We start from the raw sequence: 24376 nt of genomic DNA, 5'->3' as shown, positions 1-24376 counted from the left end.
GGAACATTCAGTCAAAGTTTGTCGGAAAAAAAATAAAAAGTCAATTAGCAAGTCTGGGCTTGTATTCATTACTAGAAACTCTTCAAGTTGTCCCAGAAAACTGCTTTTGTTCAAACACACTGCACACACTTAGAAATATACTTAGACAAGATGGAAATCACGTTAACGATTAAAAAAGGTGGTTTTAGTGTTTGATGGCATGCAGTCATTCTCTCACATAGTAATTTATGTGACAATAATCATACAATACATCCTGCTCAGGCTTATAAATACTTAAACAGATAATCCATCATTTAATTTGACAGTGTTAACATTTAAAGGATCTTTCAAAAGTACAATAACAAAATATTTTAAGAAGACATTGAAAAATTAGTGATGACAGGATGAAAGACCATCTAACTCTCTAGGCTACAGTCTAAGGACATGTTGAAGGCTTATTGACTTAGAGAGAAATTATATCTGGAGAAGACAATATAAAAGTAGTCTAATTGTAGACAATCAAAAATAGTCTAATCGTTTTTTTTTCTTTACAGAAATATGCAAATACACCCTGCATCAAATTGCTTCTAACTTCAAGGTCTATTAGGGCAAGACTCCTGTTTTCCAATTCAATGGTACATTCCTCCAGCTGAGAAATATGTTGTGAACAAAATGACATTTGAAAGGGTATTTTTAACTTTTTTATTATTTAGTTTTATTGTATTACATTTCTTAAGAGCAGTATCAATCATGCCATTTATACTTGCATAACTTAGGCTGGAATAGCAAAGCACTACAGAAATTAATGTCAAGAAGCCCTTGGGTGAGGTTAAGATCGAGCCCAAGTTAATATCATCCAAAGTTGTTTCCATAGGAAAAGTTTGTTCTCTGTGAATTCTAGTAAGAAAGAATAATTTAATGACAATACCTCTTCATTAGAAAGCCAAACGTCTTTCTACACCTTGCACAGTACCTTAAGCTATTCTCGAAGCACTCCTTCATTCCATCATTTATGTTTCTGTGATGTGGGCTCAGGAATCCTGTTTTATAAATGGCGGGAACTGAGGCTATGGGTGTCAAAGTGATCTCTTAAGGATTACCTGGACAAGGAGGTAACCAGCTCTTTTCATATCAGGAGGCAAGGAGGTGTCGCTGCCCAGTCAACAGGCTCTTTATGTTTCTCTACGATTTTAAGAAAAATCAGTCCCTGACCAGCCGCCCCACAGCGTCAAGGTGAAAGCAGGTGACTGTGTCTACATTTAACTTGCAAAACCCCATCTCCTGGTGACACCTGCCCCGCCAAAGGGACAATGAGGGCTGAGTTTGGTGAAGCTGCTATTGAGCAAAGCACCTGGGTCAGCATCTCCACGGGTGGTGGAGGAGGTGGTACAATGAGGAGGTGCAGGCCTGGAACCCTCCAACTCACCCCGACGAGGTGCTGGGGCTCTAATTTAGAATTTGAATTGGGAGTGCTTTATCCCGGCCGCCTGTAGGGTAGAGAGAGCATCCCTCCGTTCCCCAGGTCCCACCCGCAGTCGCATTGCCGCGGAACCGCTCGGCTCTCGATTGCTCGCGCCTGGATCGCAGTGGCTGGGGATCTGCGCTCTAGGGGTCGGGTCTGGCTCGCACTGGCGGCGACGCATGCTCGGCGGCACCCAAGGCCCTCGCTTGGTGGGAGGGGGCGCCCGGCGCGGGGATGTCGAGGAGATCGAAGCTGGTGCTGGGCCTCTCGGTGGTGCTGACGGCGGTCACCGTGGCTGGCGTGCATCTGAACCAGCGGCAGGACCGGCAGGTCGGTGTCACGTGACGGTCTCTTCCGGGCCCGGCGGCGGCGGCCTTGGGGTCTCCGTTCTCTCCGCGTGGTTTCCCGCTGGTCCTGGTCTTTCCTTCTCTCCCGTCCTCTCCCCCGCGGCGGCGCGGCCCGGCACCCGCACGCTCACCACCCGCCTGTCGCGGGCTCGGCCCGGGGCGCTGCAGCCCCCCTGGCCGCGTGCGCCCTCGAGGTGCAGGCCACCCTCCCGCCTCGGGCGCCTGGGAGCCCGGCCCTCCGCGCTGAAGTTTGGCTCCCGCGAACGCACGCCCGTGGGGTGGTGAGCGGTCCCGTTTTCTAGCGGCAGCCAGCCTGCAGTATACGACCTTTCAGAATGTCATTGGGACCGCGGAAAGTGGAGGAGGGGAAGGCGTTTCCTTGGGGTGCATTCAGCAGGTTATGGCCTGTCTTCACCCCCAGGCCCAAGGTTGGTCCTGCGGTGTTTAAATGCTAATAAGACTTTATCCCACGATAAAGAAGCATTCCCGCATCCGCCTTCGTGCCTTTGGCCAAGGTAATTTGGTGAGATGCTTGTATGTTGTTTTGTGGTCGTGTGTGTGTTTTTTTCTTTATTGTTGAAAGCAATACACGTGTCCCTTCTCTTCCCTATTGACCCCTTCTAGCCTGTCCCTGCCCCCCGCCCCCGGCCTTCACCTCACTATTGTCTGTATCCACACACACAAGTTCTTGGTTGATCTCCGTGAAAACTAGATTCTGTGTACGTCAACTAGACCAGCCTCCAAGTTTCCTTTTTTTGGTACTTATATTCCTAGAAATATCCTGACTTACTGATCATTGGCCTGACCGTCCATTCTGTGTCTCTCTGCCCATACTTACTTTCTTATTCAAGTTAGTAAACGCTTAATGACTGATCACTGTGTGCCAGGAACTTTTTGGGAAACAAAGATAAGGAAGCAAAGCCGCTCCTGAGACAGACTAACTGATTGAAAACAGCGCTGAATGTTGAGTGTGAGAACCGGAACTAGATCATTGGTGAACTCTCAGAGGACACCTTGGCGCGGGTATCGGTAGAGCCTAGTTTGCCAGGGGTGAAAGCAATGACCTGAATCAGTAGTAAAGTCATTGCTTGTATTGGACTGTGCTGTGTGCTGGGTATTCAGATATGAAGCAGATGAGGTCTTTGTCCTCGGTGTTCACAATCCACGGAAATCAGAGGAGAGGAAGCCTGTGAAGATACAAGAATTGTGTGGAGGAGGGAATGGGATGATTAATGATGAAAGGGCATGGAAGAGACTAGAGATTTGGGGTTCTAAAGGGGTAGCTTTTGTAATAGAGGCAGAAATCTTCCTCCTAAGAAGGAAAAAGATGGTGATCCCAAGAAAAACTGAGATGGAGTAATGTGTGTCAGATAGAGCTCTGAGGTCAGTGAACAGGGAATTTCCGAGTGTCATGTAGGGCTGGATTATTAGAGCTTGGTTCTGAAACCTAGCCACACACCCGATGTTCCTGGAAAGTTTTTACAATGCAGCTGAGGCTGGGCCCTACTCCAGGCCTATTAAATCAGAATCTCTTGGGCATGAGGATTCTGCTTAGGTATGTTTTATTTATTGATTTCAGAGAGGAAGGAAGAGGGGGAGAGAGATAGAAACATCAGTCATGTCATTGATCAGCTGCCTCCTGCACGCCCCACACTGTGGTTGGAGCCGGAAATCCCGAGCAAGTGCCCTGATCTGGATTGAAACTCAGACCTCCTGGTACATAGGTTGAAACTCAGCCACCGAGTCACACCAGCTGGGCTTAAGTATGTTTTAAAAGCGATTAAGTATGTTTTAAAACCGACCCAGCCCTAGCCGGTTTTGCTCAGTGGATAAAGCATCAGCCTACAGACTGAAGGGTCCTGGGTTCGATTCTGGTCAAGGGCACGTGCAGGGGTTTTGGGCTCAATCCCCAGTAGGGGACCTGCAAAAGGCAGCCAAACAATGATTCTCATCATTGATGTTTCTCTCTCTCCCCTCCCTTTCTCTCTGAAATAAAAATATATATATATTTTTTTTTAAAAATAAAAGCGACCCAGAGGATTCTAGCAGGCAGTCGTGGTTAAGAAACCCTGGCTAAGAAACCCTGGCTGCCTGCTAGAGTGGAAGAACAGGTAGATTTAGATATTTGGACATTAGAGATGAAGAAAAGATTGACCAGAATAACCTGTGTTTATCTTACATCCAATCATTCATTGTGGGCTTACTTTCTTTCTAGCAGTGGGAAAGAGTTGGTCAAATGATTGACATGGTGGATATGTAAGAAGAAGGTTCAAGGAAGCAAGAAATAAATAATGACTATTGTTTCTTGACTGTCTACTACATACCAGGCACTGTACTAAGCATTTTATATACATTACCTTTAACCCTCATGGGAACCCTGCAAAACAAGTAGTACTTACGTGAGGAGCCAGAGTTCTAGGTGTTAGAATTGGAATAGTGGAGAAGCCTTAGTGGTTAGTAAGTGAGGTGGTTCATAAGGTAGTTAAGTGGACCTCACAGGAAAGATGTGGGAGGCAGTCAGCATACACATTGAAACTTGGAGGAAGATAGCAAATGATGGATGCAGAGCAAGATCCTAAGCATGTACTAAAGTCTCTGAAAAGGGTAGGATCTCAGACAGGTGTGGAAGGTGTGAGCTTTGGGGGTGGGGTGGTGTAAGGAGCACAGGATCGGAAGAATTGGGGAGGGAAGAGTGGAATGAGCACTTCCATTTCTGTCTCTGGAGGTCTTGCCAAGGGTTCAGTGATCAAGAAAGTTGGTTTTCAGTTATTAGTCTTAGGATCCTCTACTCCCCCTAATAGGGAATGCAGCTCATGGCCTCGAGGTCCAGCAAGTAGATACTTGGTGAAAGTGTCTTAAATAGGCATCATAATAATTTTTTTAAAAAAAGTTCAGACCCCTGCTCCTATCCCCATTTATTCTGCATCACAAGGCTATTAGAAACTTATTAGAGCATTTTGTGACCTGTGACTATAAAATGTTAGTTATTAGTCATAACTGGATTGATGCTTTAAAAAGTCTCATCTTTGGTGCCAGGTCCATGTTCTTTAGTGCTTATCAAAGTAACTACCATTGATGGGCCTTTAATTTTTCCTGATAGTGGCATTCTATTCGCCCCCCCCCCCTCTCTCTGTTACATAATTGATTAGTAATTCTATATAATTTTTACTTTTTCTCTTTGTATACTAGAAGCTGGGTTTTTTACTTTTTTGCATCTACCTTGTAGCTTGTTCATATTTTAGCAATCTTTTTTTTTCTTTGATGTTTATTCAGCTAGGAAAATTGCTAACAGGAAAGTATTTCACAGAGTTACTGTAGTAATTCTTACCAAATATTTTAAGTGTCATATATCAATTAGACTTTTAAAATTCAACATAGTGATAGGTTTTCTTTTTTAATTGTTATTAAATTTTCTATAATAAATGTTCAGAAATTTCTTAAAATATGGTCAATAGTCATTTAAGTGATAATGTTATAGCATACTCCCAGATTAATTTGATGCTTTCTTTATTACATTTTACATTTATAGAGAAAGTTAAAATAGTAGTTGGGTATTTGGAGTCTGAAAGTTTTAAGTGTATTTTGGTAACACTGTTATTTGGTTTTGAATGTAACAAGGATGGGAACCACCTGTTCAGGGTGCTACTGAAATCTGTTTCTTCCATTTTTAGAGGCTTCGTGACGGAGTGATCAGAGACATTGAGAGGCAAAATCGGAAAAAAGAAAACATCCGTCTTTTGGGAGAACAGATTATTTTGACTGAGCAACTTGAAGCCGAAAGAGAGAAGATGTTATTGGCAAAGGATCTCAAAAAACATGACTTGAAATGAATGTGAAATATTGATGTGTGTGTGCATGTGAGTGTGTTGATGGAGAATAGCTTAGTAAGATTTTCAACCTTTTTTTGGTCACTGTCCTTTTAAACTCAATCAAGGAAAAGGACAATGGATTGTATTAAATTATTACTTTAAAAGTTCATTATATCTGAGTAGAGAATAGGGCAGACACTCTTCTGAAGAGTTTTTGTGTAATCCTGATAAAAGCCTCTTTAAGCTTGGTCAGAGCTTAGGATTGTTACGAAAGCACTTCTGACCCTCTGAGAAAGAAGGGATGGATAGTAACATCCATCTAGGTAGTTTGATAAGTCGCCATGATGATGAAGCCACAAGAACCTCTACCTCAGAAGGACTGGAGGAGGGTGAAGTGGAGGGGGAGACTCTCCTGATTGTTGAATCGGAGGACCAGGCATCAGTGGACTTGTCTCACGATCAGAGTGGGGATTCCCTCAACAGTGATGAAGGAGATGTGTCCTGGATGGAGGAGCAGCTGTCCTACTTCTGTGACAAATGCCAAAAATGGATCCCAGCCAGTAAGGAGCTTCTCGATTCCTTTGATCTGTCCGTTTCTATGTGTTTGTTTTCCTAACCTGTGGAAAAAAACCATGAATGTAAATAGACCTAAATAAAAGGATAATTATTATATTTATTTTTAGTTTAGTTGATTAACTACAAATTTATATAACAGACACATTTATACTAATAAAAATTACTGTTGATATTTATCACATTGTTAAAATAACGTTCTTGATGGTAACCCAATAAAGACTAGAAAATTGGATATCCTGTGTTACTTAAGAAATTAGCCAGATTTTTCTAATAAGGCTATGTTAAGACTTTGTTGCCCAGTGTAGAATAAAAGTTCAAGTTCAAAAAAAATTACTCTTAGTATTTAACTCACATGGAAAATTTCGCCCTCCCCCCATGCACACAAGCACCTCTCTTCCCCTACTGTAGGCTGATGTAAGGCCAGAATTAGCAGATTAAAGTGTTTTGTGCTCTTTTTTCCTAGGATCATTCTTGTTTTCTCTTGTTGGCCTCTGTGATCTGCTGGCAAGAGATATATACACACACATGCTCCCCTGATACTTTAGTTTTTCAACTCAGTCTTTTCAACTGATAGCTTCCTAGTTCTCAAGGAAGATATGCTTTGCCAGTCATCATGAGTCTTACCACAACAGGATTTTCCTATTAGGCAGAGACTAGTAAAGACATACGCACTAGGAATTCTTTGTGTAATGGAATTTGTAACTAGGTAATTGTGAAGTGGGTTATTTTCTGGTATGTGGAAATGTTTTTGTTGAAGATTCAACTACTCAGATTAATAGTTACTACTAATATAACTTTTCATAGAAAACAAATCTGGAGTTTATTATAGGTAGTATTTTTTTGTGAGGTGTCTCTTTCTGCTTATTAATTCAGGATCCTGCCTGAAAATCTCAGTGGCTTTCTCCTTGTCCTGACGGTATACATCTTAACCTGCCCTTTATGATTATGCCCCACTAACTTCTTTAGCCTCTCTCTCTAGTATCCTGTTATCCTCACACATAAACAGACCTTTGCTGTTAGGATGAGCTTTTAATTCTCTACAAACAAGTTTTTCTTATCCCTGGGACTTGGCACATTTTAATTTTCTTTCTGGAATATTCATCTCTAGCCTCCATGCCCTCCCCCCATGCACACAAGCACCTCTCTTCCCCTGGCCAATTCTAGTCATCCTGTAGAACCCACTTTTTCTAGCTCTCCTATCTTCCCAATATGGGTCGGCCACCCCTTTTAGGTGCCGTCACATGGCCTTTACTACTGCAGTGGTTTTCATGTCTCCCAGAGCATGTGTCACTTTAAAAATGTAGACCCCGGCTCCACTTCAGAGATTGATTTATCTCATGTGGGGTAAGCCAAGACATTAAAACAAAACCATTCTGATGTACAGTGAGGATGGAGAACCACTGCGCTGTTGTGATTACCTATTTCCTCATGTTTCACCCACAGAATTTATAAACTGAGAGCAGTTACTATGCCTGTCTTGGGCACAGTATTCCCAGTTCCTAGCCCAGTGCCTGATACTCGGTGGAGCTCGGGTATTTTTGAAAGAATGTGTGAAGAGACCTGTAGGAGTCTGGAATGTTAACAGTTGGAAAATCCAGTGAGCAATAATAACTGCTTTTTCCAATATCTTTCTTCTAAAAGGGAACCAACGATCTTCATGGGCATACACCGATGTTGGAAAAATAAAAATCTCTATTCCTTTCCCCGTCTCCTTCTACCATGAACTGGCTGAAATAAAGGAAAAACAGTATGGGAAACTTAAAATCTGGTTGCTAAATGAATTAAACCTTTGAGTTACCCCTGTTCTTAGATAAATCTATGATACACTTTTTTGTTTTTCTCCTAGGTCAGCTGAGGGAACAGCTCAGTTACCTTAAGGGTGATAATTTTTTTAGGTTTACTTGTTCCGATTGCTCAGAAGATGGCAAGGAGCAGTATGAAAGGCTGAAGCTAACATGGCAGCAAGTGAGTAAAGGCTCTTCCTATAGAATTCAGGAGTTTGGTCCCCCAAGGAATTCATTGGAATATCTGCAGAAAGAGGAACTTATATGAGATTTTGAGCTGTTTGGAGGGTTTTTATTTCCCCATGAAATTTATATATTGAATGTGTGGAGAAAGGAGTTCTTGGACGGGACTCACTGCTAACTTAGTGAATTGGGTTTGAGATACTTGAAAACTTCACACACGATATCGTTTTTTCTATAATACCCAACTTTGATTTTAATTGAAAATGAGGTTCACGTTTTTCTGGCAGCCTTTTTTTGAACAATGAAACCATTTAAAAAATTGTAAAGATGGCCACATAGGAAATAAATTTGGAAGACATAATGTGGTTGATTGCAGAAACCAACATAATCCACTTTTCTGCATTTGAATGCAAACCTATTTGAATATTTTTTTTGTGTCTGCTTTTTAAAAAATCCTCACCCTATTAATTTAGAGAAGAAGGGAGACAGAGAAACATAAATCTCTTGCCTCCCGCATCCCAACTGGCGATCGAACCCATACATTCGAGGTATATACACTGACCGGGAATTGAACCCCCAATTTTTTGGTGCCCAGGACAGCACTCCAACCAACCCGGCCAGGGCCCTATGTCTACTTTTAACCATCTTCAATACCAATACCATAATCCAACTATATAGTCTGAATGATAGCTTTTTATTGATCTTTGGTTATATTGATTTTTTTTTGGTTTGTTTTTATATTAATACTAATATATCTATAGTAGGTACAATGTACATATAGTCTTTAAGTTCTAAAAATGAATGAATTATACATATTCAATTTTATGTTTATTGATTCAACAAATATTGAGTGCCTGGAAACTACTGTGATGAACAAGACAGCTATAACCCCTGTCCCAGGTGTGACATTCTCGACATTTATTTTATGTTGTAAGCAGACAAATAAGTTAGTTACCTATAGCACTTTTTTGCTATGAAGGAAATGAACAGAGTAATGAGAAAGATTATACCATCTAGGCCCCTTCAGGTGTTCCTTGTAAATTGTAGTTGCTTTAGCAGCCTTAGGTGTCTTAGTTATCAGAGTTTTATTAGACAGCTCGTCATGAAATCTGTCAGGGCTGAATGGAGAGAGTGAGTCTTTGACTTGTCTGAAAATATATGAGTAGAAAATGAAAGGAAGTTTGTATTGAGGATATAGTCTGATGAATATTGTAATGCCGATATTTTTTTCAAAGCATACATGAGACCTGCCTCTAGCCAAAGTCAGGTTAATATTAATAGGTTATTCTGATGTGTGCATATGTAAGCAGATTTGCATTTGGCCTGCAAGTAGCTTTTCAAAAGCTGTAATATGGAAGAGCAAATATATGTATTTTTGTTATTTTCAAGAATGTGAATTTTCTGTGAAGGTTCTTTTTGAAAGAAAAAGTAGCTTTTTATTATGTTGCTCAGAATATGTAATATTGGCTCAGTTTGCACATTTAGTTAAACTAACATCCCTTGAAAATTATTTTTTACTTCCAAAGACACATAGGTGGTAGATGATACTGGTCTGATGAAATCATAACTTAGATCAGACATATCTGGTTCTTGGCAAGCTACTGATCAGTGTTTCTCTTGCATCTTAAAAACTCAGTCTCGCCCTGACTGGTTTGGCTCAGTGGAGAGCGTTGGCCTGCGGACTAAAAGGTACCAGATTCTATTCCAGTCAAGGGCATGTACCTTGGTTGTGGGCACATCCCCAGTGGGAGGTGTGCAGGAGGCAGCTGTTCGGTTTGTGTTTGGTTTCTCTCTCATCGATGTTTCTAACTCTATTCCTCTCCCTTCCTCTCTGTAAAAAATCAATAAAATATATTTTTTTAAAAACACAAAAACCTCAGTCTCATTAAAGAGCTGAAAGAGACTCAGTTGGTCTTGAGTAGATTCCATTGATGCCACCAAATACTGGTTATAGATATATTGGAATGTGAATTTTCTGTGTGTTTTTTATTTTTATTTTATTTTATTTTTTCTGTGTGTTTTTTAAAATCTTAAACTATGTATTTGTTGATTTATCAAAGTAATAAAAAGAAATGCTTGCTTGTATTACAAAATACCAACAGTAAAGAGGTCTGGTCTCCTGACTAAAAGACCTCTTTCTCCTATGCCCTCTTTCTGTCTCCTGTCCTTCTCTTTGGTGGCTTATGAACAACAGTTTGAAATGCAGGAGAAATTTTATCATGTGCTTGGGAAGGCAAGTGTTGTTTTTACATTCTTGTCCTGGACAGTCATCCTTACCTTGCAGGTAAAGAAAGAGACCATGGTGGTGTGCTTGTGAAGTGCCTGTGTGGCTGTGCCCGCCCTGAGCTAGGCTCTGGGATACACTGGTTCACAGGGCTAGCTTGGTCTGAGAGTAGGGGAGCAGAAAACTGAACTGGAATTCATTCTTTTAGATTATAAATCCCAGGACAGGAGGAAAACTATGTCCTTTACATATTGAATTTGTAGTTTCCTCAGAAAATATTGTGATAATAGATAAAAGTTGTATTCAAGTAAGTATGTGAATTTTAACTTTTTAAAATCATGAAATGTTTCATATATAAAAAAATAGTATCAGCCCTAACCTGTTTGGCTCAGTGGATAGAGCGTCGGCCTGCAGACTGAAGGGTCCCAGGTTCGATTCTGGTCAAGGGCATGTACCTTGGTTGCGGGCACATCACCAGTGGGAGGTGTGCAGGAGGCAGCTGATCGATGTTTCTCTCTCATCGATGTTTCTAACTCTCTCTCCCTCTCCCTTCCTCTCTATAAAAAATCAATAAAATATATTTTTAAAAATTAAATTAAATTAAAAAATAGTATCAGAAATAAGTAAATTAGTAGATACTTCTGTATCTAGCACTGATATTAACAGTGAATCCTGTTTCTGGGTTACTTGAGGAGTCTGAGAGTGGGCAGAAGTTCACTTCTTTCTTTACTTAAATTATTTCTTGAACAGTAACTTTTAAAAATTGAGGTAATATATACATAGCGTAAAAGTTTAAGATTTTAAGCATTTTTAAGTGTACAATTCAGTGGTATGAAGTATATTCACATTGTTTGGCAACCATCACCACTATCCATTTTCAGAATTTTCTTATCTTCCCAAACTGAAATTCCTTATCCATTAAATAGTAACTCCTCATGAATAATTACTGCTTTTTGCTTGATGTAGACCCGATGCAAAAATCAGTGAAAGAATTTGAAAAGTCTGTTCATGGGGTTAATTATTTGTTAGGCCATCTGAAAGTTTTACAGGTTTAAGGTTGGCGGATATTGAAATTCAGTGGAAGCAGCAGAATTGCCTTCAGGCATAAGTCTTCTAGTGGGACCATTGGGAGTTAATGCTGTGAACCCACATGATGGGCCATGAGTTGCACTTTATTAGATTCCTTACAGCTTCAGGACACTCCTTATGGAAATAATTATTTAAGGATTAAAATTTTTTTTAAAAAAATATATGTTTATTCATTATTGATAGTATTACAAATGTCTCCCATTTGTTTCCTCTTTACCCCCCTCCTCTCAGTTCTTACCCACCTTCCAGGTCTTCACCATCCTAAAAAAAATATTTTTATTGATTTTAGAGAAGAAGGGAGAGGGAAAGAAAGATAGGAACATCAATGATGAGAGATAATCATTGATCAGCTGCCTCCTGCACGCCCCCTACGGGGCATTGAGCCCACAACCTGGATATGTGCCCTGATTGGGAGTCTTAACTGTAACCACCTAGTTCATAGGTTGATGCTCAACCACTGAGCCACACCTGCCAGGCAGGATTTTTTTCCCCTAGATTCTCTGTCCCCTTTTCAATTTCATTGGCCCAAAATTAATCATTATTTTTATTAGGTTGAATACATGGTTTTGAATAGCTTGTATAGTTTTGTTCATTTACATAAAATTACATAATTACAAAATTACATGTAGACACAAAAAGAAATGTCTGAAAGGACAGTCACTAAAAATGTTAAAAGTAATTATTTCTTTTAATATATTTTTAATTGTTTCAGAGAGGGAAAGAGATGGAGAGAGAGATAGAAACATCAATGATGAGAGAGAATAATGGATCGGCTGCCCCCTGCATGCCCCACACTGGTGGTCCAGCCTGCAACCCAGGCATGTGTTCTCCATGGTGACCTCCTGGATGCTAACCACTAAGCCACGCCGGCCGGGCTGATTATTTCTTTTGTTTTTTTTTCCATTTTTTCATTAAGGTACTATATGTGTACATATCTTACCATTGCCCCCCACCCCCACCCCACTCCCATACATGCCCTCACCCCCCAGAGTTTTGTGTCCATTGGTTAGGGCTGATTATTTCTTTTTTTTTTTTTTAATTTTATTGAGGTATTATATGTGTACATATCTTACCATTAACCCCCCCCCCCCACCCCACACCCTGATTATTTCTTGATGGTGGATTTAAAGTGATCTTTACGTACTTCTTTTCTCTTTTTTCTATTATTTAGTCTTTTACAATGAGCATGTGTTATTTATAGTCCAAGAAAATATTTCCCCATTCAGGGCCATGAATTTATTATCTGTAAAATAACCAGGTTGTTCTAGATTAGGAGTTTTCAGATTGAACTCTGGGGAGTGAGCCCTTTGAGAAGGGGCAGAGCAGCCAGGCCTTTTCAGGTCTCTGCCCCTTGTTGATTGCCGATTTCATTTGAAGAAAGGTTTGCACAGCTAAAAATGATTAAATACTGGGTAGATGGTGTGTCACATTATTTTCAGCTCTTAAATTCTGAGAGTCATTTGTTTCTGTCCTCTAAAGAGCTTAGAAAAATATGCAGGGATGATTTTAAAAATATTCAATAAAGTTAACACTGTTGGTCAAGATGCTGGCTGTAGTAGATACCCAGAGGCCTCCTGATGGCCAGTAGTTAACACTTTTGTTAGTTCTGCATTGTGTAGGATGGAGGGATACTGGGCTGGGGATTCGCCCAGGACAGTAGTTATTTATCATAACCAGTCAACCACACAGCAACCCTGCATGTGTAACGCGTAAAGAAAGACTGCACATAACTAAGTGGATTAGTGAGACTCATCTGAGAGCAAAAAAGAAAGTAAAATTCTATACTGAGAATATGCCAAGATATTATCCTTCCTTTTCCCCCCTCTCTTCTCCAGCATTACTATTTAGAATATAAAACAACAAATTTTCTCCCTCAAGATTAACACCCTTAATCGTGCTTCTGTCCCAGTCCTTGTTTGGTTTGTTTTTCAGGTTGTCATGTTGGCAATGTACAACTTGTCTCTGGAAGGAAGTGGACGTCAAGGTTATTTCAGGTGGAAAGAGGATATCTGTGCTTTTATTGAGAAACATTGGACTTTTTTACTAGGGAATAGGTAATGTGATTTTTAAAAAAATTTTATACTTGAACAAAGATATAAAGAATGAATATAAGATTTGAGCCAGCCTAGTGTAGCCCTCTAGAGCAGCAATTTTCAACCTTTTTTATCTCATGGCACACACAAACTAATTACTGAAATTCTGCAACACACCAAAAAATACATTTTTGCCAGTCTGACAAAAAAAGAGAAAAGGTATAATTTTGATTTATTCACACTGGACAGCTATTGTTGTGTTGGCTATTGCCTTTTTTTATTTTTTATTTGACAATCTAAGGGAAAAGAGGTCAGTGCCCCTGACTAAATAATCAGGTATTGCATGTTTTAAAAATTCTTGTGACACATGTGTAATACTTTCAACAATAAAGAATTATTTTAAAAAATAAAAATAAAATGCTTGTGGCACACTGGTTGAAAATCACTGCTCTAGAGAATTAGAGTATGCATTTGCTTGCGGCAATTACAGAGAATTTTGTAATCCAGAAAATGATCCTTTTTTAAGTTAAAAAACTTGTTTATGAAAAAGCAAAGTGGAAGTATATACTATTAAAAGTGTAGTCACTCACCCTATTTTGAAAAGTAACTATTGGTTTATACTGAGCATTAAGAGATTTTGAAGAGATTTTTAGAATGTTAAAAAATAGTTTGATTAAATAAGGCTGTTTAATAGTTGGATGAGTAACTATTTAATTGGAGGAGATAGCATTATTACTATCCTTTTAAAATCATTGCATTATCAGAAGAAAAATAATGACAGTTATTGACTGTACCCATTTATATTGCTATTCATTAATAGAGTCTTATTACTTTGTATTTATTTTTATTAACTAGAAGGGAGAAACAGTTTTATATTTTTTGGTATGACAGTGCTTAGCAAGATCTAGATACATTATTATACATATGGCTTATTCCTCTTTTCATTTTTTTAAAATATATTTTATTGATTTTTTACAGAGAGGAAAGGAGAGGGACAGAGAGCTAGAAACATCGATGAGAGAGAAACATCGACCAGCTGCCTCTTGCACACCCCCCACTGGGGATGTGCCCGCAACCAATGTACATGCCCTTGACCGGAATCGAACCTGGGACCTTTCAGTCCGCAGACCGACGCTCTATCCACTGAGCCAAACCAGTTTCGGCCTCTTTTCATTTTAATGCTTTTTTTTTTTTTTTTTTTCCTGCTAAGTGCGCTCCTCCTTGGTAGCTGTTTTAGTTCATCAGACTTAGGGATGTCAGTGCACAGATATTGAGACCATATGGTGTTTTTTTGTTTGCTTGTTGTTTTTTTTAGAGAAGGAGGAAAGGGGGGGTGGAGAGAAATATACTTTAATCAGTAATCTGTAGCCTTCTGTATGCGCCCCAACTGGGGATTGAACCTGCAACCCAGTTATATTCCCTGATTGGGAATTAAACCTGACCTTCTTGTACATGGGACAATGCTCCAACCAACTAAGCCACACTGGCCAGGGCTTGAGACCATATGTTTTAACTAAATGTTCATGTGAATCTACTAAGATTTTTATTGCTATCTTTATTGCTATTTAGATAGTAATGAGTTTACAACTGGATTGGTCAGTTCTGTTTGAGATTCTGATTGTTAATTGCCATCTGAAGTCCTGTGTGAGATTCATAAATCTTGCATATAGGGTCAGTGTAGACAAGATAGGTAAAGGCTCTGATCACAGCAGGTCAGAGCAGGGAGTTTGTACATGTCCTTACTCTGAACTCACTACAGCAGGCGTCCTCAAACTACGGCCCGCGGGGCCACATGCGGGTGTTTTTGCCGTTTTGTTTTTTTCACTTCAAAATAAGGTATGTGCAGTGTGCATAGGAATTTGTTCATAGTTTTTTTTTAAACTATAGTCTGGCCCTCCAACGGTCTGAGGGACAGTGAACTGGCCCCCTGTTTAAAAAGTTTGAGGACCCCTGCACTACAGCCTCTATTTCCTCTGGTGCTGAGAAGTCCCAGCTCTGCTAATGCTGCTGGGAAATCAGGGAAGGCATTTAAAAGGAGGGACAACATTCTGAAGGCTTGCTGTGAGGAAAAAATAGAATAGATTCAGTACATTTTTACAAAAGAAGTTATTTTTGTTCTTGAGTAATTTTAGTGGTACTAAGAAAAGAATTGACAGTATAACTGGTTCTTTTTCTTAAAGAAAGGAAATCTGTTGTCTTAGTTCAATGATTTAGCACTATTTGTGGGACTTAATACATCCCATTTATAAAGGACAAAAAAGGGGGAAAAACGGATAAAATTAGATCTTGGAATGTTTTCATGATCTCAGTGCTGCTCTGTTTAATGGATTGTCTTCTGAAAGAACTTGGATTTAAATTGCCTGTTTTTAAGGATATTGCTGTTATTTTACAGAAGTTGTTCGTGTCATTTGTTCATTTCTAGAGCCTGTTCTTTTTAATACGTTTACCAAAAGGCATTAATTACTTTCCAGCTGCTGTGTAGTTGAACCATTAAACTAGTCGTTTGGGCCATAATAATGTATCACTTGAATTATCATTTACTTATTTAAAACAAGTCACTTAAAAAATACATTCACTTTAAAAAGAAACTTCACACCACCTTGGTGAGCAAAAAAATATATATATAATTTGCCATAAATATAATGAAACTATAAAAATAAATGCACTAAAAATAAAACAATGCCATTAAGTTGTAGCTGGAGCCCATGGCCTATTGAGGCAATCTGAGACCTTCTTTCTTGATCAAAAGGGGTGGGTACATGTGTTAGAATTTCGAGCAACAAACTCTCTCCTTGATCTAACCAGAAGGAGTGAAAGAGAAGGAAAAATTACTCTGTGATTCCTTGCCACTCAGTTTCCTGTACAATGCTAACCTTTACTTTGGGAACTCTGCTTTATTTTATTTTGTTTTGTTTTTGTCTTTTTTTTCTGTTTGTTTGTTGTTGTTTTTTTGTCTTTTGTTTTATTGTTGTTATTGTTATTGGGAACTCTGCTTTAAACATCAGTGATTGGAAAGTCACCTGAAGCTGCTCCCTGATGTGATTACCATGTGCTCAGATGTCTCTGTATATGAACATACACAGAGTTACTACACCCCAGAGGACCACGCTACAAAAGAGCACTTACAGTCCAACTTTTTTTATAACTACTAAAGATTTTAATTCTGCTATCCATAGACCATATTTTAAATTCCTAACAATAATATCAATTTCTCATTTGCCATAAGAGCTAAGTGAATAGCCCTGGCTGTGTGGCTCACTTGGTTGAAGCATTGTCTGGTGCACCAAAAGGTTGCAGGTTCGATTCCCGGGCACATATTTAGGTTGTGGGTTTGATCCCTGGTCAGGGCACATGCAGGAGGCAACCAACCGATCGATGTATCTCTCTCACATTGGTCTTTCTCTCTCTCTGAAATCAATTTTTTTTAAAAAGAGCTAAGTGAATAGTATACTGTGTGATGAAGTTCTAAATTTAAATACATTTTCTTCCAGATATTTACAGGATTTGCTTTTATGCCTTTAATTTTTATCAAAGTTTAAGTGTGTAAAGGATTATTTAGGGCTAACCTAAATAACTTTAGGTACCTATTGTAGAATCAAAAAGTATACAAAAGCTTTATTAATACTATAGTTTAATTGCCATTGTGTGTGATCATTTAATTTGCTTTTACAATCCTAGCCTTGAATTCTTCCAGAAGGTATAACTTTGATTATACCTTTGAAGAATAGTTGGAATATTTTATTCTGTTACCATATTTCATTGATTTTAAGATGTGTAATATTTCAAATTTTGATTTCTCTGACAGCTGGATATATCTTACAAGTAGTGATGATGTGTCAAAATTTGATAGTTTCCTTTCTTGTACATAAAATGATGTATCTTAAAATCAGTAGATCTTATATTTGATAAAATATGAGACAGCACATTCATAGTATTTAAAATTCAAAACAATTATATGACGATTCTGGGGAGATGGCAAAGTAGGAAGCACCAGAAATCTGTCTCCCTGCTTAGACAACAATTGGAATTGTAGAATCTGTCTGCTGTAATTATTTTGGAATTTTGGAGTCTGTTGAAGACTTGCAACTTCCAGGGGAAGGTTTGTACAGTAAATTGCTGTTCATTTTAATCAATTTCACCTCTTAGCACTGTAGCTTCTGCCTATCCCACACCTTTCGGCCTGCAGCAGGCAGCAATGTGCATGCTCTCAGAGCAGCTTGCACACAGCTTATGGGAGCCAGGGTATACAAAAAGAACACGCCTCCAAATATTGTGACCTGTGCTTTGATCACTGATTGCTGCTGATGATCACAAGGTTGCAGACAAAGGTGGGCAGCCATTGTTGTTGCACCTTCCCTATTGTGACAAGCCCCTTTCCCTCTGGTTGAACCAACTTTAGGGATTAACAGGCTGGTCCCTTCCTCTCTCCCTTTATTTTTCTCTTTGTTCTCCTTTTGGAGCTAGACATTGAAGGCTAAGATGTTCAAAAGCAACTACATATATACTGTATATATACAGGGGAAATTAGAAAGTCACCACACGTGCTCAGGAAGGCGTAAGCTCAGAAATGACCCGAGAAGACCTTAAATTTTATACAACTCATGCTGATATTTGGCACAGGGGGACAGCCTACAACAGTAAAAAATAAATAAATAAATAAATAAATAAATAAAAAGAACTTTGGGGAAGGATAATAATCTAATGTCTAGAGTTACTACAGTATTAAATTAAATTTTCAATTAAAAAATTAGAAAGAATACAAAGAAACAGCAAAAGGTATTGCCCATTCAAGGGAAAAAAATAAACCAACCAGGACTTCCTTAAGAAGACCTAATGGAGGATCTATGAAGGAAAGACTTTAAAACAACTGTCTTAAAGATGCTCAAAGAACTAAAGGAAGATGGGGAGAAAGTTGAGAAAATATTGTATGAACAAAATAGGAATATCAATAAAGAGATAGAAAACCTAAAAAGAAATTCTGGAACTGGAAAGTATAATATTGCAATGAAATATTCATTGGAGGGATTCAAAGGCAGATTTGAGCAAGCAGAGAAAGATTCAGTGAACTTGAAGATGAGTCAATGGGAATTATAAGATCTGAGGAAAAGCAAGGAAAAAGATCAAAGAGAAGTGAACAGAGCCTACGGGACCTGTGGGACACCACCAACTGGACTAACATACTCGTGTGAGAAAGCGAGTAGAATGGCTTCCCCTTGATCGTATTCTTTGGGCAAGAGGAGGGGGCTTGGAAAGTTAGAAAAAGTTGAGTGGAGGAGACCAAAGGAGTTAGAGTGCTCTGGGACCAAAACATTGCCAGTGAAAGCTAAGGTGTTATTTGCCCCATCACAGACAGTGCTTATGCCTATTAAAGTTTTTTTTCTTCTGTGTGTTCTAGTACATCTTTGTTCCTAAGAATACTTTTTTCTTTTGCCCCCTAGCAATATTTTGGAATTGTTAGTCTGGCCTTCTTATGAAAGTACTAGAGGCCTGGTGCACGAAATTTGTGCATGGGTAGGGTCCCTAGGCCTGGCCGGTGATCAGGACCGAATGGGGCCTTCCGGCTGCCAGCCAGGGCCTTCCTTCGTTCCGCGCCACCTCCTGGTGGTCAGCACATGTCATAGCGAGCAATCAGTCTCCAGGCGCACTCCCGTGGGGACAATTAGCATATTAGGCTTTTATATATATAGATTTCTGGTGATTGACTTAGTTTTCAAGGTGGAAATAAAACAGATGCCTTTGAAAGAATTTTCAACAGGAGGAATCTGAATAGTTGACATTTAACATATTTAAAAATTTTTGTTATATACATTCTTGTGTAGTTATTTTGAAATGCTTGCTTTTTTTTTTTTTTGCCAAAGTTATTCCCCCAAAGTTCAGTTGTTTGTGAAACACACAATATAGTTTTATTCCCACTCTGCTTTGTAAAGGAAAATAGGAACAGACTGAGAGATGCATCTGATACCTGGGTAAAAATTAACTATTTACCATGGCTAATGATTCTCCTGCATGCATTCTTGAGAACTGTATTTAATTCACATATAAAAGCAACTCGTTTAATTAAAATTAATTTATAGAACTTGGTAATCATGATGATTGTGATCAGAATTGTTTTATGAGCTTTGTTTGAATTATTTCATTTAATCCCCACAACGACCTAGTGAGGTAAGTTCTATGATCCTAATTTTAAAGGTGAGGAAACTCAGGCAGCTAGAAAGTGGTAGAGCCAGGATTTGAAGCCAGACAGACCTCAGAGACTCTCTTAACTTATGTTCCTTCAAAGTTTTCAGGTTCAGAGCATATCGTAGGCTAGGAGTCACAGAGTATACATAGAATGTATTTTCTATATAATGATAGAATTTAAAAAAACAATCATTTTTAAATTCTTGGACTCTCCAGGAAAAAAACTTCGACCTGGTGGAGCACAGTAGCAGGTTGCCTCAGCGTGGGAAGTCCTATGTACTTCCGTTCAGGTGCTCAGGAATTCGGAGAACCAGGATGGTGGAAACTTGTTCACAACAAGCCTCCGACAATGAAACCTGAAGGAGAGAAGTTGTCTGCCTCTGCTTTGAAAGTAAAAGGTACTGCTGTGAGAGCAGTGTAGGAGGTGCTAGCCAGCCCCAAGCTGAGCAAGGGTGAGCTCAGGAGCCAGTCCCACTTCACCAGGCATAGCTCCTCTGCCTCTGGAGGGACTCTGCTTGGCAGTTTTATTGTGACACATTCTTTGTATCCTGTAAATAAATACTAAATAAAAATAGGATAATTTCCTAATTAAGTTACCAGTTTTAATAAAGTTCCTTTGATATCTGAAAGGTTCTCTATTTTAATCTGATTTTGTTTTTAAACATTTTATTATGGAAAATTTTTTAAAATGTGCAGAGAGTAATATAATGAATCCCCCACGTACCTTTCACCTCACTTCAACAGCTAACTGCTGGCAATCTCATTTTATCTAGAACAGGGGTGGGGAACATCCAGCCCTCAGGTCGTATAAGGCCCGCTTAATCATTTAGCCTGGCTCTGCCAAGGCATTAGGGGTGAGTTAATTAAGTGTTTGACCAAATACAGCAGGGTGATTTTTTTTTTTTTAAACACAAGACCTTTTTTTTTTTTTTTTTAATATATTTTATTGATTTTTTACAGAGAGGAAGAGAGAGGGGTAGAGAGTTAGAAACATCGATGAGAGAGAAAGATCGATCAGCTGCCTCTTGCACACCCCCCACTGGGGATGTGCCCGCAACCAAGGTACATGCCCTTGACCGGAATCGAACCTGGGACCCTTGAGTCCGCAGGCCGACGCTCTATCCACTGAGCCAAACCGGTTTCGGCAGCGGGGTGATTTTTAAGTTGATATTTTTGTATGGCCCGTGAATGATGTTATAAATATCAAAATGGCCCTTGACATAAAAAGGTTCCCCATCCCTGATCTAGACCCTAAGTACTTTCCCCCAACCCTCTACCCATCACACCCTTGGATTCTTTAGGAGCAATCCTAGGCACCAGCATAGCATTCTTAAATATTTCAGTATGTATCTCTAAATGGTGTGAACTCTTTCTTTTTTTGTAGTCTAATCATAATATCATTTTCACAATTTTAAGAGAATTAATAGTAATTCTTTACTGTCACACATTGGTCTGATTTTTTTAAATCTAAAAAGGTTTTAATGAGCTTTTACATTTTAAAAAAATATAATTGGGAAAAAAGTCAAGTAGGATTGAAGGATATAAGGTCTGGAAGTTGCTCCTCTGCACCCACCCCTTCCTGCAGTTTCACTTCCCAGAGTAACCACTGTTGACTCTTGTGGATGCATTTAGAAATTGTCTGCACATTTAAGCATTTTCTTATTTTTTTAAAAGAAAAACTGTAAATGGACTCACAATATTTATTCTCTATTTTTCCCTCCACTTACCAGTATACCTTGGATATCTTTCTATAGAAATACATGCAGATTGCCATGTCTTCTTTCTCTCTCTCTCTTTTTTATTTTTATTTTTTTATTAATTTCAGAGAGGAAGTGACAGGGAGAGAGAGACAGAAACATCAATGATGAGAGAGACTCATTGACTGGCTTCCTCTTGCACGGTCCCCACTGGGAATGGAGCCCACAACCCGGGCATGTGTCCTGACCAGGAATCGAACGAACCATGATCTCCTGGTTCATAGGTAGATGCTCAACCATTGAGCCACGCTGACCGGGCTGCCATGTTTTCTTTTATTTCATTGCATTCCATTGAATGGCTGTATGATAATTTATTATACACCTATTTATGGACATTTTGGTTATTTCTAGAACCTTTTATTGTTGTTATTTTAAACAACAATATAGCCCTAGCCAGTTTGGCTCAGTGGATAGAGTGTCGGCCTGCGGTCTGGAGGGTCCCAGGTTCGATTCCAGACAAGGGCATATATCCTGGTTGTGGGCTCAATCCCCAGTAGGAGATGTGCAGGAGGTAGCCGATCAATGATTCTCTCTCACTGATGTTTCTATCTCTCTCTTCCTCTCCCTTCCTCTCTGAAATCAATAAAGATATATATTTTAAAAATAGACAACAATATAATTGTACACATTTGTGTGCATGTGCAAATTTTTGTGTGATTAATTCTTGGAAGTGTGTTACTGTATTAAATGCATGCTCATTCAAAACTTTAATCAATATTGCCAGGCTACCTTCCAAAATATTGTAATAAAATTTACGTCCTGGTATGAAAATGTTCATTTTCCCATATACTTGCTGAACATTATCAAACTTTTAATACTTACCTATTTCAGTCGGTGAAAGATATAGAGTTTAATTGTTTAAATTTTCATTATAGTTTTTTTTCTTGTTAAGAGATATCTAAGTCATCATTTAAGGCATTCATTGCACATTTCTCTATTTTGTGTGTGTTTTCTTTTTAATATGTTTTTACTGATTTTAGAGTGAGAGGGTGGGAGAGAGAGAGAAAAATATCGATGTGAGAGAGAAACATCGATTGGTTGCCTCCCTTACGGTCCAGGGCTGAACCCGAAACGTGGGCATGTACCCTGACCGGGAATCTAACCAGTGACCTTTCAGTGCATGGGACGACGTTCAACCAACTGAGCCACACCCACCAGGGCAAACATTTCTCTATTTTGAATGTGGTAGTAAGTTTACAATAATAAATTAGCAAAGGAAACTAAAATTGGTTATTTAAAAATTGAGTTATTTATTCTTTTCCATCAGCCTCAAAACCAACTTTAGATCCCATCATTACTGTTGAGGGACTTAGAAAACGGGCGAGTCGAAATCCTGTGGAATCAGCCATGGAATTGAAAGAGAAAAGATGTCGTACTCAGGAAGCGAAAGACATTAGAAGAGCCCAGAAGGAAGCTGCTGGCTTTCTTGACAGGAGCACTTCTTCGACCCCTGTGAAGTTCATAAGCCGAGGCCGCAGGCCAGATGTGATTCTAGAAAAAGGAGAAGTGATCGACTTTTCATCCTTGAGCTCCTCTGACCGCACCCCGCTGACTAGCCCGTCTCCATCTCCCTCTCTGGATTTCTCTGCCCCTGGGACCCCTGCCTCTCACTCAGCCACGCCCAGCTTGCTTTCAGAAGCAGATCTGATTCCAGATGTGATGCCACCACAAGCCTTATTTCACGGTAAGTCTTGCCTTTCATGGGTCTTTTTTTGCATGGCCCATGATATACAAGTGTACGTTTTCACCTTGTGTGCGGTGTGCTCTGTATTTCTTTGGTCCTGTTTTATACTTCCACAGATGATGATGAGTTGGAAGGTGATGGAGTCATAGACCCAGGGATGGAGTATGTCCCGCCCCCTGCTGGGTCAGCAGCTTCTGGGACAGTGCCTGGGGGCAGGAAGAAGGTCAGAGCACCTGAACATATAAAGCAGGAGGAAGACAGTGAGGAGGAAAAACCTGACAGGATGGACATTGACAGTGAAGACACAGATTCCAACACATCTTTGCAAACAAGGGCTCGAGAAAAGAGGAAGCCACAGCTGGAGAAGGACAGGAAACCCAAAGGGCCCAAGTACACGCCTGTTAGCATCTATGAGGAGAAGCTGCTCCTGAAGAGGCTGGAAGCTTGTCCCAGTGCCGTTGCCATGACCCCAGAAGCTCGGAGACTGAAGCGCAAACTGATTGTCAGACAAGCAAAAAGGGATCGGGGATTACCACTTTTTGACTTGGATCAAGTGGTTAATGCTGCTCTTCTGTTAGTTGATGGGATTTATGGAGCCAAAGAAGGAGTGTCTAGGCTTCCGGCTGGCCAAGCCACATACAGAACCACCTGTCAGGACTTCAGAATCCTTGACCGATACCAGGTGAGTTAACACACATGCTAAAACTCTTGGGGCAGAAGTGGAGGTGGGGTAGGCAGCACCAGGGGGTGGGCACAATTAGGCAGTGACTATTCAAATCCTGAGTAATTTTGGGAGAGAGAAAAAAACAGCAAGAGAAAAAATACAAAAATTGCTGGGCTTTATTTTTTGAAATTGTTCAGTATGAATACCTCTTAATACAACTGGGTTATTTCCCTCTTTGGGCATTCAAGGCAGAACCTAGACATTTTCTTTCTTTCTTTTTTTTTTAAAGTATATCTTATTGATTTTTTACAGAGAGGAAGGGAGAGAGATAGAGAGTTAGAAATATAGATGAGAGAGAAACATCAATCAGCTGCCTCCTGCACACCCCCCACTGGAGATGTGCCCACAACCAAGGTATAGGCCCTTGACCAGAATCGAACCTGGGACCCTTGAGTCCGCAGGCCGACGCTCTATCCACTGAGCCAAACCAGTTAGCCCCATAGACATTTTCATTGTATCATTTAGTCTCTAAGGGTAGCCGTACATGGTTTGTGTCATGACTCTGACTGATAGTTTTGTTGAGAACATAAGTGTACCTGACTGTG

At 39.6% G+C, this 24376-nt stretch overlaps 2 protein-coding genes across 2 annotated transcripts in view; both read left to right on the top strand.

Annotated features, from left to right (window-relative positions):
- Positions 1 to 1607: 1607 nt before the first annotated feature.
- Positions 1608 to 5627, top strand: PET117 (PET117 cytochrome c oxidase chaperone). Its single transcript, XM_079784758.1, has 2 exons — positions 1608 to 1771; positions 5460 to 5627. The coding sequence occupies exons 1-2, from the start codon at positions 1676 to 1678 to the stop codon at positions 5616 to 5618; spliced, it is 255 nt and encodes an 84-aa protein (XP_079640884.1). The 5' UTR covers positions 1608 to 1675; the 3' UTR covers positions 5619 to 5627.
- Positions 5628 to 5889: 262 nt separating this feature from the next.
- The window catches only part of KAT14 (lysine acetyltransferase 14), a 30966-nt gene continuing 12479 nt past the window's right edge, over positions 5890 to 24376 (top strand). The window contains exons 1-6 of the mRNA XM_079784742.1: positions 5890 to 6157; positions 8020 to 8138; positions 13386 to 13507; positions 19883 to 20064; positions 22691 to 23107; positions 23224 to 23789. Of these exons, the coding sequence (XP_079640868.1) occupies positions 5899 to 6157; positions 8020 to 8138; positions 13386 to 13507; positions 19883 to 20064; positions 22691 to 23107; positions 23224 to 23789 (1665 nt within the window). The 5' untranslated portion in view covers positions 5890 to 5898. The remainder of the gene's footprint in view (positions 6158 to 8019; positions 8139 to 13385; positions 13508 to 19882; positions 20065 to 22690; positions 23108 to 23223; positions 23790 to 24376) is intronic.

Source organism: Cnephaeus nilssonii (genome assembly GCF_951640355.1).
Source record: "Cnephaeus nilssonii genome assembly, chromosome: 11".
Taxonomy (NCBI): domain Eukaryota; kingdom Metazoa; phylum Chordata; class Mammalia; order Chiroptera; family Vespertilionidae; genus Cnephaeus; species Cnephaeus nilssonii.
The sequence above is the reverse complement of the archived record's forward strand: the minus strand, read 5'-3'. Positions and strand labels throughout refer to the sequence as shown.